Source organism: Prionailurus viverrinus, chromosome D4 (assembly GCF_022837055.1).
Source record: "Prionailurus viverrinus isolate Anna chromosome D4, UM_Priviv_1.0, whole genome shotgun sequence".
In the NCBI taxonomy this organism is placed as follows: domain Eukaryota; kingdom Metazoa; phylum Chordata; class Mammalia; order Carnivora; family Felidae; genus Prionailurus; species Prionailurus viverrinus.
Genome location: NC_062573.1, coordinates 42,998,906 through 43,014,044, shown reverse-complemented (window position 1 = coordinate 43,014,044; position 15,139 = coordinate 42,998,906). Strand labels below are relative to the sequence as shown.

At 40.9% G+C, this 15,139-nt stretch overlaps 1 protein-coding gene across 2 annotated transcripts in view; it reads right to left on the bottom strand.

The window, feature by feature from the left end:
- MLLT3 (MLLT3 super elongation complex subunit) overlaps positions 1 to 15,139 on the bottom strand; it is a 290,119-nt gene that overhangs the window by 119,532 nt on the left and 155,448 nt on the right. For both annotated transcript variants that reach the window (XM_047830557.1, XM_047830558.1), the window contains exons 3-4: positions 11,620 to 11,702; positions 729 to 872 (exon numbers count right to left, since the gene is read on the bottom strand). In XM_047830557.1, the coding sequence (XP_047686513.1) occupies positions 729 to 872; positions 11,620 to 11,702 (227 nt within the window). The remainder of the gene's footprint in view (positions 1 to 728; positions 873 to 11,619; positions 11,703 to 15,139) is intronic.

Here is a 15,139-nt window from a genome sequence, read left to right as displayed (position 1 = left end):
AAAAAAAAAGAAATCCACCTTTTACCTCCATATAATGCAAACAAAGTAAAAGGTGTATTTAAACGACGTAAACATGTAATGTGAATGAGTATACCTTTTCTATTAATTTTTATCAAGAAAATCTGGATAATAACCTATTTAATTTTTTTTAATTTTTTTTAATTTTTTTTTTAACGTTTATTTATTTTTGAGACAGAGAGAGACAGAGCATGAACAGGGGAGGGGCAGAGAGAGAGGGAGACACAGAATCTGAAACAGGCTCCAGGCTCTAAGCTGTCAGCACAGAGCCCGACGTGGGGCTCGAACCCACGGACTGTGAGATCATGACCTGAGGCAAAGTCGGACGCTTAACCGACCAAGCCACCCAGGCGCCCCGCTAACCTATTTAATTTTAAACATGACTTCCAACTTTACCTAAAAGCTTCTATAAACTGATATAACAAAGTTCACACATTGTGCTTTTAATTGAGCAGGGTTTATTGTTTTGGGCTTTTTGTTAAAATAGATTTCAACTGTGTGGACTATAAAGCTATTCTAACCAACAGTGCAATTTCAGATTCATACCTAGTTAAAAGATTATTGTTTGCGTACCTCTTTATCCCAAACCATGAGTCCATAGCTAGGTCATTAAGGCACTTCATTTCTTTTACCACTCTCACATTATTACACTTAACACACTAGCATCTATTTTTTGATGCAAAGGTTTTTCACAAGACAGTGCCACTTACCCCGCCTGCCTTCAGCAACTTTCTTCTAAACTCCTCTGTGGGGTTGTTGAAAGTTAGCTTTTCACAGCGGAGGTGATTCACTGGTGGATGGCCTTCAAGATGCAGGAATAAGTCATAATCAAAGCGGACTTTCTTAGGTTCTTCCTAGAGATTAAAAAAAAATTAAGAGTTGTTCATATACAAATTTTTTTTAATTTATTTATTTCTGAAAGACAAAGACGGAGACAGCAAGAGACAAAAGGAGGGAGGGAGGGAGAGGGAGAGAAAAAGAGGAAGAGGGGGAGGGAGGGAGGGAGAAGGAGAGAGAGGAAGAGGGGGAGGGAGGGAGAGAGAGGAAGAGGGGGAGGGAGGGAGGGGGAGAGGGAGAGAGAGAGAGGAAGAGGGGGAAGGAGGGAGGGAGGGAGAGAGGGAGAGGGAGAGAGGGAGAGGGAGAGAGAGAGAGGGAGAGGGGGAAGGAGGGAGGGAGGGAGAGAGGGAGAGAGTGAGGGAGAGAGGGACAGAGGGAGGGAGAGAGGGACAGAGGGAGAGAGGAGGGAGAGAGGGAGAGAGAGAGGGAGAGAGGGAGGGAGAGAGAGGGAGAGGGGGGAGAGAGAGAGAGAGAGAGAGAGAGAGAGAGAGAGAGAATCTTAAGCAGGTTCCGTGTTATCAGAGCAGAACCCATCGCGGGGCCTGAACTCATGACCCATGAGATCATGACCTGAGCAGAAATCAAGAGTCTGATGCTTAACCGACTGAGCCACTCAGGCGTCCCATATCTACAGATTTTAAAAGTAAAGTTTTATTCTTCACAGATACCCAACAGCTATAGTGTCAAAGTGCTGGCGAAAGAAAATTATCAAGGAATTATCTACAGAGCAAAATGGAAATACCTGATGAATCACTTTCTTGCTTTCTAAGAGAATAAACTCACCACTTTTCTTGCAATATCTCAAGTGGTATAACACCACCAACACAGCCACCCACCTAGAAACCTAAGATAACCCTGAAGCCACTTCTTCCCCTTCCCACTCTACCCACCTCCACCATCACCAACAACTGAACTGCCATTTTCTCTCCTAAATATTTCGTGAACAAGCCCTCTAACCCATACTCTTCCTCATTGCCCAAGCTACAATTTGCTCCTTTCTCTTGTAGGTCTTCCTCCTTCCGGATGGATTCCTCTTCAATTCCTCCTTCATTGAGGCCTCAAAATTACCCTTAGGAGCCAAAAACCTAGCGATGTTTACAGCTTGATGAAAATTTCAAAAGCTTCCTTCCAGTCGCCATAAGGATAAAAATCAAAAGCTCACTTGAAGGCCTCACGGGGGCTTTCAGAACCTGGTTCTTGGCTCCTTATCCCACCACTGTCAAGGAACACATGGCTAATGGTTGTTCCAGTATTTACTACGCTCTAGGCTAATCCTGGGTTTCAGCCTTGCTTTACATGACTACCTTCATTGCCCTCCTCCACTCCTCCACCCTCGTGTCACCTAAGTAACTTCTCGTCCTTCTCCTTTCAGGTATCACTTTGGGGCAACCTTCCTAGAAACGCCACTCCCAACTTCCCACTGCCTCTCCTCTGTTCTGTATCTCTGTCTCACCCTTGCACATCTTAGGTTGATCATCCTATTATCTCCCTTTTTCCTGTGAAATCATAAGGTTCTTGAAAGGGAGAACAATAGTTGAATCGTCACTGCACACCCCCCGACAACTCATTTAGCACCTGTGCATAGCAGAAATGCCATAAACAGCCCTGAAATGAACGAGGAACACAAAATAAGCATCATCTCCAAGAGAACAGAATCATTAGAATTTCACGATACCCGAGTTCTGCTCTCAAGGCATTACTTTAGTTAGCTAAACGTTTAAACCTCTCTCCACACCGATTCTCAAACATCCCAAGTGAAATGAAGACTGAGGATAGTTAACAATAACTAACATCAACAATAACAGTTATCTCATTCAATTCTTATAGCTCTCCTCAAGGTCAGTTCTGAGTCCTGCTTTGCAAATGAGGAAATTAAGGCACTTAGAACTTGTTGTATTACTTTACATAAAAACTCCTTTTGTGTCACAAATACTAACCATCTTTGTGACATGTTGTAATTGTTTTCATTAGTCATTAGCCTTGCCATTTTATTTTTAATGGCTGTGAGAAGTATTTCGCAAACCATAAAACCCACCCTTTTTGAAAGTATACAACTTAGTGGTGTTTAGTGTATTCACAGAATGATGAAACCATCACCATCGTCTAATTTCAGAACATTTTCATCATTCCAGAAAGAAAACTCAAACACATTAGTAGTCATTTCCAATTCCCCCCGATCCTGCATTCCCTTATACCACTAATAATCTATTTCTGTTTCTCTAGAATTGCCTATTCTGTGGAGCTGGCATTTCATACAGACACAAAAAATACACACACAGCATGTCATCTTTTATGACAGTCTTCTTTAATGTGACATGATGTTTTTAGGGTTCATACATGGTGTAATGAGTCAGTTATTTAGTTCCTCTTTATGGCTGAATAATATTCCAGTGAATGGGTATACCAGTTTCTTTCATCCACTCATTGGTGGATTGATATGTGTATTTTTTATATTTTTTAGCTACCATAAACAATGCTGGTATTAACATTTGTGTACAAGTTTTTATCTAGACATGTGTTTTCATTTCTCTTGAATATACACCTATGGGGAGAATTTCTGGGTCATACGGTACCTCCATTTTAACACTTTTACAAACTGCCTTGCTTTATATATATATTTAGATTTTTTAGTATGTGACATATTAAAATTTTACATAGTCAAATAAAGCAATGTTTTTCTTTTAAAAAAAAAAAACTTCTGGGGCGCCTGGGTGGCTCAGTCGGTTCAGCATCTGACTTCGGCTCAGGTCGTGATTTCGCGGTTCATGAGTTCAAGCCCCGCGTCAGGCTCTGTGCTGATGGCTCAGAGTCTGGAGCCTGTTTCAGATTCTGTGGCTCCCTCTCTCTCTGACCCTCCCCCGTTCATGCTCTGTCTCTCTCTGTCTCAAAAATAAATAAGCGTTAAAAAAAAAAATTTAAAAAAAAAACAAACTTCTGGGTGGCTCAGTGGGTTAAGCCTCTAAATCAGCTCAGATCATGATCTCGCAGTTTGTGAGTTCAAGCCCCATGTTGAACTCTGTGCTGACAGCTCAGCCTGGAGCCTGCTTTGGATTCTGTGTCTCCCTCGCTCTCTGCCCTTCCCCCACTTATCCTCGGTCTCTCTCAAAAATAAGCAAGTGTTAAACAATTTAAAAAGAAAGAACTTTTTATATATGTAATGTGATGAAACAAAGTGATGTGAAACTGGTTCTTTTACCTCGAAAGTCTTAGTTCCTGAAACTGTCAAAATGTAGGCATTACCTGCTACAAATTTATGGTTTCTACCTCCTCATCCAAAGTTCTCCAAATCAGTCTCCACTCATTCACTATCTCTACACTTCTTTTGTTTTAATGTTTATTGACTTAGTTGAGACAGACAGACAGAGAGACAGAGGAAGGGCAGAGAGAGGGAGAGAGAATCCCAAATAGGATCCACACTCAGCATGAAGCCTGACGCGGGGCTCGATCTCCCAACTGTGAGATCGTGACCTGAGCTGAAATCAAGAGTCAGATGCTTAACTGACTGAGCCACCCAGGCGCCCCTGCCTCTTCTCTTCTACCTCCAAGCGGCATGAAACCTGCTCCTTTCCTCTTTCATCAGAATACCCCTCCCTCCTGGTTTTCTTCACACTTACTGGCATTCCTTCTCAGTCTTCTTCACCGGCCTCCCTGCTTTCTTCACTGACCCTTAAACATCCTTTAACTTTGGGCAAAGTCCCCAAGGAGCCGACGCCCATTCACAGGGTGTCACTTCTACCTCTATGACAATGACTCCCCTATCTGTACCTCCAGCCCAGCTCCCACTTGACTGCCATTTACAGGGGCTCCACACCACATCTGCCCACATCTCCACCAAGTTGACCCACAGCAACTTCAAAGTCACGGTTTGTCTTAAACTGGAGTTCTATTCATCTGTCCTCTCTCCCATACTCTATATTTTGGCAAACAGAAATCCTCATCTCTTGCCAAAGTTAAAATACAGAAAAACCGTCCCCAGCTCTTCCTTCTCCCTTGCTCAGCACACTCAAATAGTCCCCAAGTTCTACTCCATATTCTCCCTTAGGAACTCTCAAATCCAACCCTTTTGTCCAGTTCCCATACCCTCGCCTTAGTTAGACCTTCATCATTCCTCACCGGGTCACCTCCTTGTTTTTCAACTCACCCCAATTTACCTCCTACAGTGGCAGGACGGTGATCTTCCCAATACAAAAATTAGATTACATCTTTTCATTGGTATAAATGCCTTTAATGACTCATCATCTCCCACAGGATAAAATCCCTCTTCCTTGGAACAACCATCTCAGTCCTCTAACACCTTTCCTGCATTTCCTTTGTTCTCTTATGACACCCTGTGTTTCCATAATTTCGGAGCACTTGTGGGTCCCAGTACTCTACATTACCTCATTCGTTTTGCCTTTCACATCTAGTGCTCCCCACGCTTATACAGTTTTCTCTCCCAGCACCTCTCCCTTCCCTTGCTTGCTTATTAATGCGCTCATTATTCAAAACCCAGATAAAGCATGAAATCCACTGGAAAGCCTTCCTAATACTTCCAATCCAATCTGTATTAGATATCCCTCTTATAGCATTCCTTTATTAATGTAATTATCACATTGAATTATGGCCATTTTTCTACGTACCTGCCTTTCCTCTCCATTGTAAAACAGTCAACACAACCTTAGAATTTAATTAAAAACATAAGAAGGGCTGTTTTCTGCCTTATAATTGGGACTGTAAATTTGTAAAGCCTTCTGGGAAGACAATTTGGCAACAGCTATCAACATGCTAACCCAGTAATTCTACTTCTAAGAATCTCTTCCCACAGAAATATCCAAATATGTGCACAAAGATACATATATTATAAAATGTTCATAGTAGCACTGTTTGTAATGGCAAAAAAAAAATTGAAATAATCTTTGAGTGAGTATATCATATCATTGAATACCATTCAGATGTTTAAAAATACAGATTTAGGCGCACCTGGGTGGCTCAGTCGGTTAGGCGTCCGACTTCGGCTCAAATCATGGTCTCACGGCTCGTGGGTTCAAACCCCACGTGGGACTCTGTGCTGACAGCTCGGAGCCTGGAGCCTGCTTCAGATTCTGTGTCTCCCTCTGTCTCTCTGCCCCTCCCCCACTCATGCTCTGTCTCTCTTCTTCAAAAATAAATGAATATTTAAAAAACATTTTTTTTTCAACGTTTATTTCTTTTTGGGACAGAGAGAGACACAGCATGAACGGGGGAGGGGCAGAGAGAGAGGGAGACACAGAATCGGAAACAGGCTCCAGGCTCTGAGCCATCAGCCCAGAGCCTGACGCGGGGCTCGAACTCCCGGACGGCGAGATCGTGACCTGGCTGAAGTCGGAAAAAACATTTTTTAATACAGATTAAGAAAGGCATAGTGCCAAGTAGATTAAAGGTAAGTCACAGAAAATATTAAAGTATGATATATTATGCCCCTGCCTATCTCTACTTGACATAGATTTTTATCTGTGCATCTTTATGGGGGCGGGGGGGGGGGGGGGGATCAGGAAAGACAACACCAAATAGTTAACAATGATTAAAAGGACTCAAAGAGTATGCTTCTACATACTTTTCAGTATCACTTCATAGTCCACAACACTTTTATACCAAAAAAAAAAAAAGAAAGAAAGAAAGAAAAATCACTTTTCAATAAAACTAAGGGTAATGACCACAGAAAGTGACTACCTTTCTATGAATCCTGAGTGCAATTTTCTTTTAAAGATTTTTCTTTTTTCTCTTGAGGAAGGAAAAAGTACTCACAAACTTGTGCTCTAGCCAACGGGTCTCTTTCTTAGAGGGCAGACTTCATTATTACGTCCATCTATGCTCCTCAGGAAAGAGTCTTCTCACATTTCAAACAAGAAAGCATGCATTTATTCTACACATAAAGCTACTACACTTCCTCTAAGAGGTGGAAATCTGGTTTTGGCAAGATCAGACTGTCCCTCTTGTTCTGCCTCGGTCCTTGACATTTCCTCAGGTACCTTCTCTGAGGACGGAATGAAAGAGAGAAGCAGGGAGTCCTTTCATCCTAAAATGCTAGAGTCAATTATGTTTTATCAGTGTGCCTCTTGGTTTCAAGTTTCTGCAACACTCGTAATTCTCACAGATAAGCTTATTTTGTTGAACACAAATACAAACTAAGACAGAATACACATACATGAACCCAAAAGAAGTAGTGACAGACACTTCACCCCCACCCCCTTTTGGGGTAATGACTCTGACTTCGCAACTAAATGTAGAGCAGAAATGAAAAGAGGCTTATTGGAAGCAGGGAAAGCAAACGATGAAGACAGAATGGAGGACAGGACGATCTCATCCTCAATCTGCAGCAGTAGGACTCTCCCAAGATCACTTGGAGCTTGCTCTCACCTCCTCTGAAAGCTGAACAATACTTTTCATAAACCATTATTGTAATGAGTATTCATTCTTAAGACAAAGTCGAATAAACTCCAGGGCTGAATAAAATGATAAAAACTCAGAAGACATAGAATGTCTATTCTGGGGCAAGAGCCTGGACTTACTACATTTTTACCCACAGATCATTTCAGAGGGAAGAGGAACGAGAAATATATCCAGCTCGGAGAATACAGCAAACCTTTGGTTTGTAAAAAACTGCAAGATCAATGAAAAGAGAGGACAAAGCAATAATTTCTTTTTTTAATTAAAAACTTAATAGCATACAGAAAAGAACATTAAATACTACACCCAGGAACCTTCCGCTGAGATTAAACAGATGTTAACACTTTTACTCTGTCTACCTTTTTCTTCAAAGAAATAAAATTTTATAAATATAAGCTGCTCTATCCCTCTTCCCCAATAACCAATGCTATTTAGTTCCTGTGGTATCATTTCAATTCACACTCTTATACTATCTATGTGTATTTCTAGAACATCATTTATTCTCAGCTTCAGTGGCTTATAAAAATATACATGAATGATATCATAACCACATACATAGAATTCTGTGACTTTTAAGTTGTCATCATTTTTGTTTTTGCTTATCCATGTTGCCAAATCAACTGCTATATAGCATTCCATGTATTTTTTTTAATGTTTATTTATTTTTGACAGACAGAGAGAGAAGGAGTTGGGGAGGGGCAGAGAGAGAGAGGGAGACAGAGGATCTGAAACGGTCTCTGAGCTGTCAGCATAGAGCCCAGTGCGGGGCTCAAACTCACGAACTGCAAGATCATGACCTGAGCCGAAGTCAGATGCTTAAACCGCCTGAGCCACTCAGGTGCCCCTAGGAGTTCATGTATTATTAATCCACCATTTATTGATCTACATCTCTACATAGGACCAATTAGGTGTATCCCACTTTTTCATATTACAAACACTGAAATCTACATGTCTCATTGTGCACCTATGAAAATAGCAATCATTATTAAATACAAAATCTTAACGAAAATCTCAAACTAGAAAATAGAAATCAGCTAACGTGGATGCTAAACAAAAAATCTACTTCAGTAGTGTTCAGCCCAAGTGTCTATTTCTTAATGGCTCCACAGGAATTACTGCTTTCCATCTCCATGTGCCTCTTTCTTCCGTCACTTTTTAATCAACTAAAATTCTTCACAAAACAAGTAAACAAGAGGTCTTTCCACCATAATAAGAACGACTACCCCAAGTGCCAAGAAGACTGAACTTGTGTGTGTGTGTGTGTGTGTGTACACACATATATGTGATGTGTGCTCACACACATACAATACATGCTGCCTCTTCATCTTTCTTTTGCCCTCTTAAAATCTGGTGTGTAGGGAGATTCCAGTTCTTTCTGCAAATAAAGAAATTGGACAATTCAGAAAATATATTTTTTGTTGAACTGACAGCCTGTAAAAATGACCAGAAAAGGCTAAAAAAAAAAAAAGAGAGAGAGAAGATGAAGATACTTCACTGCAGCACTGTTTCCAAACTGAAGTCAGTGCAATGTTAAATTGACTTAAGGTGATGAGAATAGAATGCTATACCCAGTATGATCCTCCCAAGAGACGATAAGAGCCTATCCCCTAGCTTCTTTGGAACAATGTCTTTTCTGGCTTAAAAGCCTAGACTCTTCCTGTGGACAGCCCAATGCCTAGATGAAATAAAACACTGGATGTGAACAGTGTGACAAGAGGGAAGAAAAGCAGTGTGCATGATCTTTATTCATTAAATTTCTAGAGTATTAAAAATGGGGATGGGTGAAGAGACAGCCTCTGGATTCCTTCCCATAAACACAACCACCTTAGGGGCACCTGGGTGGCTCAGTTAGTTAACAGCCAACTTTTAATTTCAGCTCAGGTGGTGATCTCATGGTTTGTGAGTTCAAGCCCCGCATTGGGCTCTACACTGACAGTGTGGAGCCTGATTGGGATTCTCCCTCTCTCCCTCTCTCCCTCTCCCTCTCCTCCTCTCCCTCTCTCTCTCTCTCTCTCTCTCTCTCTCTCTCTCTCTCTCTGCCCCTCTGCCACACGTGCTGTCCCTCAAAATAAATAAACTCAAAAAAAAAAAAGGAAAAAAAACCCACAACCACTTAAATGGAAAATGAATACATTTAAAAATGGGGGACACCTGGGTATCTCAGTAGGTTAAGCATCAGACTCTTGATTTTGGCTCAGGACATGATCTCACAGTCGTGACATCAAGCCCTGCATTGATCTCCACGCTGGGCATGGAGCCTGCTTAAGATTTTCATTTTCTCTCTTTCTCTCTCTCTCTTTCTCTCTCTCTCTCTCTCTCTCTCTCTCTCTCTCTCTCTCTCTCTCTCTCTCTCTCTCCCCTCACTCCCTCTCCCTATCCCTCTCCCTCTGTCCCCCTGCCCCTTCTCAACGCTCAGTCATACTTTCTCTCTCTAAAAAATTAATAAATTTTTAAAATTTAAAAATTTAAAATGAGCAAAAGATTTAAATGGTCATTTCTCCAAAGAAAATAGACAAATGGACAATAAGCATATGAAAAGATGCTCAAAAATTGTAACTCATCAGGCAAGTGCACATCAAAACTGCTTCACATGCACCATAATAACTATAATTTTTAAAATGGAAAATGATAGGGGCACCTGGGTGGCTCAGTTAAGCCTCCGACTTCGGCTCAGGTCATGATCTTGTGGTTTGTGGGTTCAAGCCTTGTGTCGTGCTCTGTGCTGACAGCTCAGAGACTGGAGCCTGCTTCGGATTCTGTGTCTCGCCCTCTCTCTGGCCCTCCCCTGATCACTCTCTGTGTCTCTCTGTCTCTCGATAATAAATAAACGTTTAAAAAATTAAAATGGAAAATGACAAGTGTTTTCCAGGATGCGGAGAAACGAACCTTCCCACCATTGCTGGTGGGAATGTAGAATAGTATGGTCATTTTGGAAAACAGTTGGAAGTTCTTCAAAAAGTTAAACCAAGAGTTACCATATGACCTACCCACTCCATCTAGATATATACCAGGAGATTTGAAAACACATGTCCGCACAAAAATCTGTATATGAACATTCACAGCAGCATTATTCACAGTAGCCGAAGGTGGAAGTAAGTCAAACGTCCATCAAATTACAAATTAATAAACAAAATGTGGTATATTTATACAATGGGATATTATTCAGTTATTAAAAAAATAATAATTATTGATACATCCTATAGCTTGGATAAACCCTGAAGATATACTAAGTGAAAGAAGCCAGGCACAAAAGGTCATATATTGTACTATTCCATTTATATAAGCTGCCAGAATAGGAAATTGTATAGAAAAAGGAAGTCGATTAATCACGGCCAGGGGATGGGGGTGAGGGGGATGAGGAGTGAGTTCCAGTGAGTACAGAATTTCTTTAGGGGGTGATGAAAATACTAAGAAAGTCATAGAATTTGATAGTGGTGATGACTGTACAACCCACTAAAACCAACGAGTGTATACTTTTTAAAAATTAATTTTATGGTATATAAATTATATCTCAATTTTTTTAATAAAACAAAAGAAAGCTAAAAGCTTTTTAAAGGAAATCCAACTCGAAATGAGGGGAAAAAACAATCAATACATCAATGTAAAGCCATATCACATAAGTGGACATAAATGCATCTCAACAAATTCTGATTTTGATAAAAAAAAAAAAAACGTGAATATTTCAGTGGGGTTACTGAGAAAGGTACTCATTAGCATTTACTAGGTGCTTACGTATATACTGAAGCATTATTCTAAATGTTCTGTGCACACATATTGTATCTAATCCTTATGAGATAGATACTCTTATCCTATCCCTTTTATAATTAAGGAAAATGAAGCCTACAGAGGTTGAGCAACTTACCCAATTTTATATAGTCTGCATTGTGCTACATATATACTTTTAAATCCAGTAGAATCCATAACACATCAAGTTGATATAGTTGTATACGTATGTCATGTGTGCGTGTCAGCTAAGGATACATGAGAGATTTTTGTTTGCAAGTGTCTAAAATTCTAGAAATACGCAAATGAGAAAAAGAGCATTTCACTGAAAAAACATAATGTCTTTTCTGCTTTACAAACATACATTAATCTTTTTTCAAATGGTAATCATTCTTCTCTTAAAAAGAAAGTTTAATGAATTTCATATAATCTGGCTTCAGAGAACTGAAATTATCTTTTTTAGCCACTTCCTCTATAATTAAGGGTTAACAATAGCCAAAATTCCTAGAAGACAAATTTAACTTTTATTTTAAAATCATCTAGTGATAGGCGTATTTATGAATCAAAATTATTTTAAACATTGTTTGGCTAATGGCGGATCTTCTACTGAAAGATTAATGGGTAAAGATTACATACCTTGTTTTTAAAATAAACCTCAATTGGCAAAATGAAACCAGCATACCCAGATTCTTCTACTTTGTAAGGTGGATCTTTGCACACTGCAACATTAAAAAGAAAAAATAGGTGAGAGGAGAATAAAAGGCAAAAAGACATTCTTCTTTCTTCTGAAAAAACAAAACTAAAAGAAAGAAAAAGAAAGAAAGAAAACCCCATTCTCCTGTCTAGATCATGCCCAATTTTCACAGCCCTTTCCCAAGTCCCCATCTGCCTTTCTGATCTCTATTTCTTTTTCAGAATCTATAAGAATTTTCCTAGGTAAAGCAAATATGGTAAGCTATTTGTTCAAATCTTGATGGGGGACATTTTACCACAGTCAACCGTGATCATTAATGACTTGATTTCAGGTGTTCTCACCCTGCCCTGAAGCTTTAGGGAGATTGGGGAGAGCTCCTACGATCTAAAGCTTGAAAGTCCCCTGACAAATGTACTGTCTGTGTCAGATCTCTTCTGTAAATCACTCCACCCTCAAACCCCTCACTTCTTGGAGACATCCCGATTTCTATGCCAACAAGTGGCAGGATACCCTCCCTCCTCAGAAAATTCCAAGTCCAGAATCTCCCAATGTTATTCGTGTCCATCATGTCACCCTCTTCGATTTCCCCCAAAAATGAATTAGGCAAGACTATTTTTTTTTTTCAACGTTTATTTATTTTTGGGACAGAGAGAGACAGAGCATGAACGGGGGAGGGGCAGAGAGAGAGGGAGACACAGAATCGGAAACAGGCTCCAGGCTCTGAGCCATCAGCCCAGAGCCTGACGCGGGGCTCGAACTCCCGGACCGCGAGATCGTGACCTGGCTGAAGTCGGACGCTTAACCGACTGCGCCACCCAGGCGCCCCAGGTAAGACTATTTTTAGGCAAGCTCTTGGGAAATGAGAGACACCCTAAAGAAGGTAACTAGGATTCATACCACTAGAATGTCAATTAAGTAAATCAAAATCAGTCACGAGCCATCTGAAAGTATTCTAGTTGAGGCTGTATTTGATCGTGTCACAAAGAAGTAATCACAGACATGCTGAATATCAAGGCGACGCAGTCCTCTGTGTGGTAACTCAAGTCCCCCGCAGCAGGGCCCCAGCCTACCTTTCCAGCCTTCCTCTTTTGTCACTCATCCATCCTCCTGTGCTTCCTTCAAGTCTCTGCAAATATGCCCAGCATTTCCCAAGTGTGCCCTGTCCTCCTTTCATCCCTTCCCTCACACCTTGATACCACTATTAGGATCCTCTCTTAGTTCAAATCCAAATGTCATCACAAATTCTGTGACCTTTCCAGACCACAAAGTATTATCCTCCCTTCTCCTTTTACCCTCCCAAAGCATTAATTGCTGGAATCACAGGTTGGACACCCCACAGAGTTGCACTACAGTGTATTCTGGAACATCGTGTGTAATTTCCTTCCAGTCCTCAAAGACAGAAACATTTACCCCAGGAACATAGAATGCCAAGTGTCAAGGGCATGGGCACACCTGGGTGCCAATCTGGGATCCAACTCAGACTGACCAGGCTGCCTCTAGAAAGTTACTCCACTTCTCTGAACCTTGGGTTTTCTTCCAAACACTGGGAGGATTAAACAGGATGATGTACATAAAAGACACGGCACAGATCCTGGCGTGTGTAAGTTCTCAAAAAGTTACTCAAGTGAGGCAGGTGATCTACTCCATGAGATAGCCAACTGGCATGGAAACTTTTCAGATGAAAACAGAAAGAAAGCAGCAAGGAGAGACCCCTAGATTTAGATTAGAAGGCGCAACTCCATGGCACCTGGACTAAGAATTCTCTAGACAGTTTCCATTTCCTTTCCCTTTAAAAGAGAGAAGACCATCTACCTATCCGTAAGCATGGGTAGGAACGTACGTGTAAGGCGTTTTTCTTCTAGGCGATGATGATGATAATGTACATAAAGGTTGGTTAGACCCTCCCCCAAGTACAAATATGGTTATGAAGACGTACACTGAAGATAGGACTGGAACACTTGGAAGTCTCCTTTAGCCCACCTCAGGAACATTTCCCCAAACTGACATCAGAAGTAAATCAGGAGTGAGGACTCTCACCTGACCTTACAAGTTTCTCTGATTTAAAAAAAAAAAAAAATGCAAATGCACAACAACTCAGAGTAGCTTCAGTCCTGCATCTACTAACCACCTGCCAACCTATCATGAATATTCAAATATCCTGAACCCTCGGGAGAGGGTATGCCACCAAAATCACTGAGCACACCCCCGACGCCAAGGAAAAGACTCGTATTGCACCCATGACATTTCCAGACGGCAAAGCAGTCTTTTCAGAACAGCACTTTCAGTGTCCAGGTTGCTTGGGATTAATCATGCCAATGTCATTTGAAGGAAGTTTATTCTGTGGGCTGCCGCACATGTCAGAGAAGTTATAGCTGCTCCTCTATACACCCTTTTGTATAATTCATTTTCTCTATTCTGCATGCAAATTGCTTCTATTATAGGAAACAGCTGTTAGTGAGCCCATCTTCCAGTTGAAAGTTTTAGATTTTTTCCCACCCTCTAAAGGAAATGATCTGTTATGTATTAATATTCTGTAAAAGTCTGGTTTATAAGAAACTATTTACCAACGCATACCTCAATTATTTTTAAATGCAATATTTTCATAAAGAACAATGGACAACGTGTGTAGAGCACCCTGAGTTCTTAATTAGAAGCAAACAATAGAAACTTTTTATACACGCTAAACATGCGAGAAAACCAGCAGCAACACAAATACACACTTAGTGTTCTAATCAGAAGAAAGTCAAACTAGGGGAAGTAGTTCGTTAATTTATTTATTCAAGTCTCTTATAACCTAAAGCATTAACATCAGTTTCTAACCTACTTCTTAACAAGAAACAGGAGGCAAAACTAAGAAACTTTTTAGCCAGTAGGGATAGTAGTACATTAGACATAAAGCAATTATTGTTAAATTAATAGGACCACCTTTGAGACCTTGTTTCACTCAGCAACACTTCTTCATTAAGAATCCCTGTTCTGGGGGGCCGAGGTAGCTCAGTGGTTGAGCGTCCAACTTCAGCATGAGTTCCAGCCCCATGTTGGGCTCTGTGCTGACAGCTCGGAGCCTGGAGCCTGCTTTGGATTGTGTGTGTGTGTGTGTGTGTGTGTGTGTGTGTGTGTGTGTGTGTGTGTCCGTCCCTCCCCCACTTGCCTGCTTTGGATTGTGTGTGTGTGTGTGTGTGTGTGTGTGTCTGCCCCTCCCCCACTTGCACCGTGTGTGTCTCTCTCTCTCTCTCTCTCTCTCTCTCTCCCTCCCTCCCTCCCTCTCTCCCTCCCTCCCTCTCTCAAAAACAAACATTGGGGGAAAAAAAAAAGAATCCCTGTCCCATAATCACTGGCCACGATGTCACCTTCATAAGATCTAAGTGTCCTAAACCCTGAAACTCATTCTTCATCTCCATTGTTTGAGAATCAGATAATTTTAAGATCTAGGTAATAAAAGATCAAGTTTCAGAAGTTATT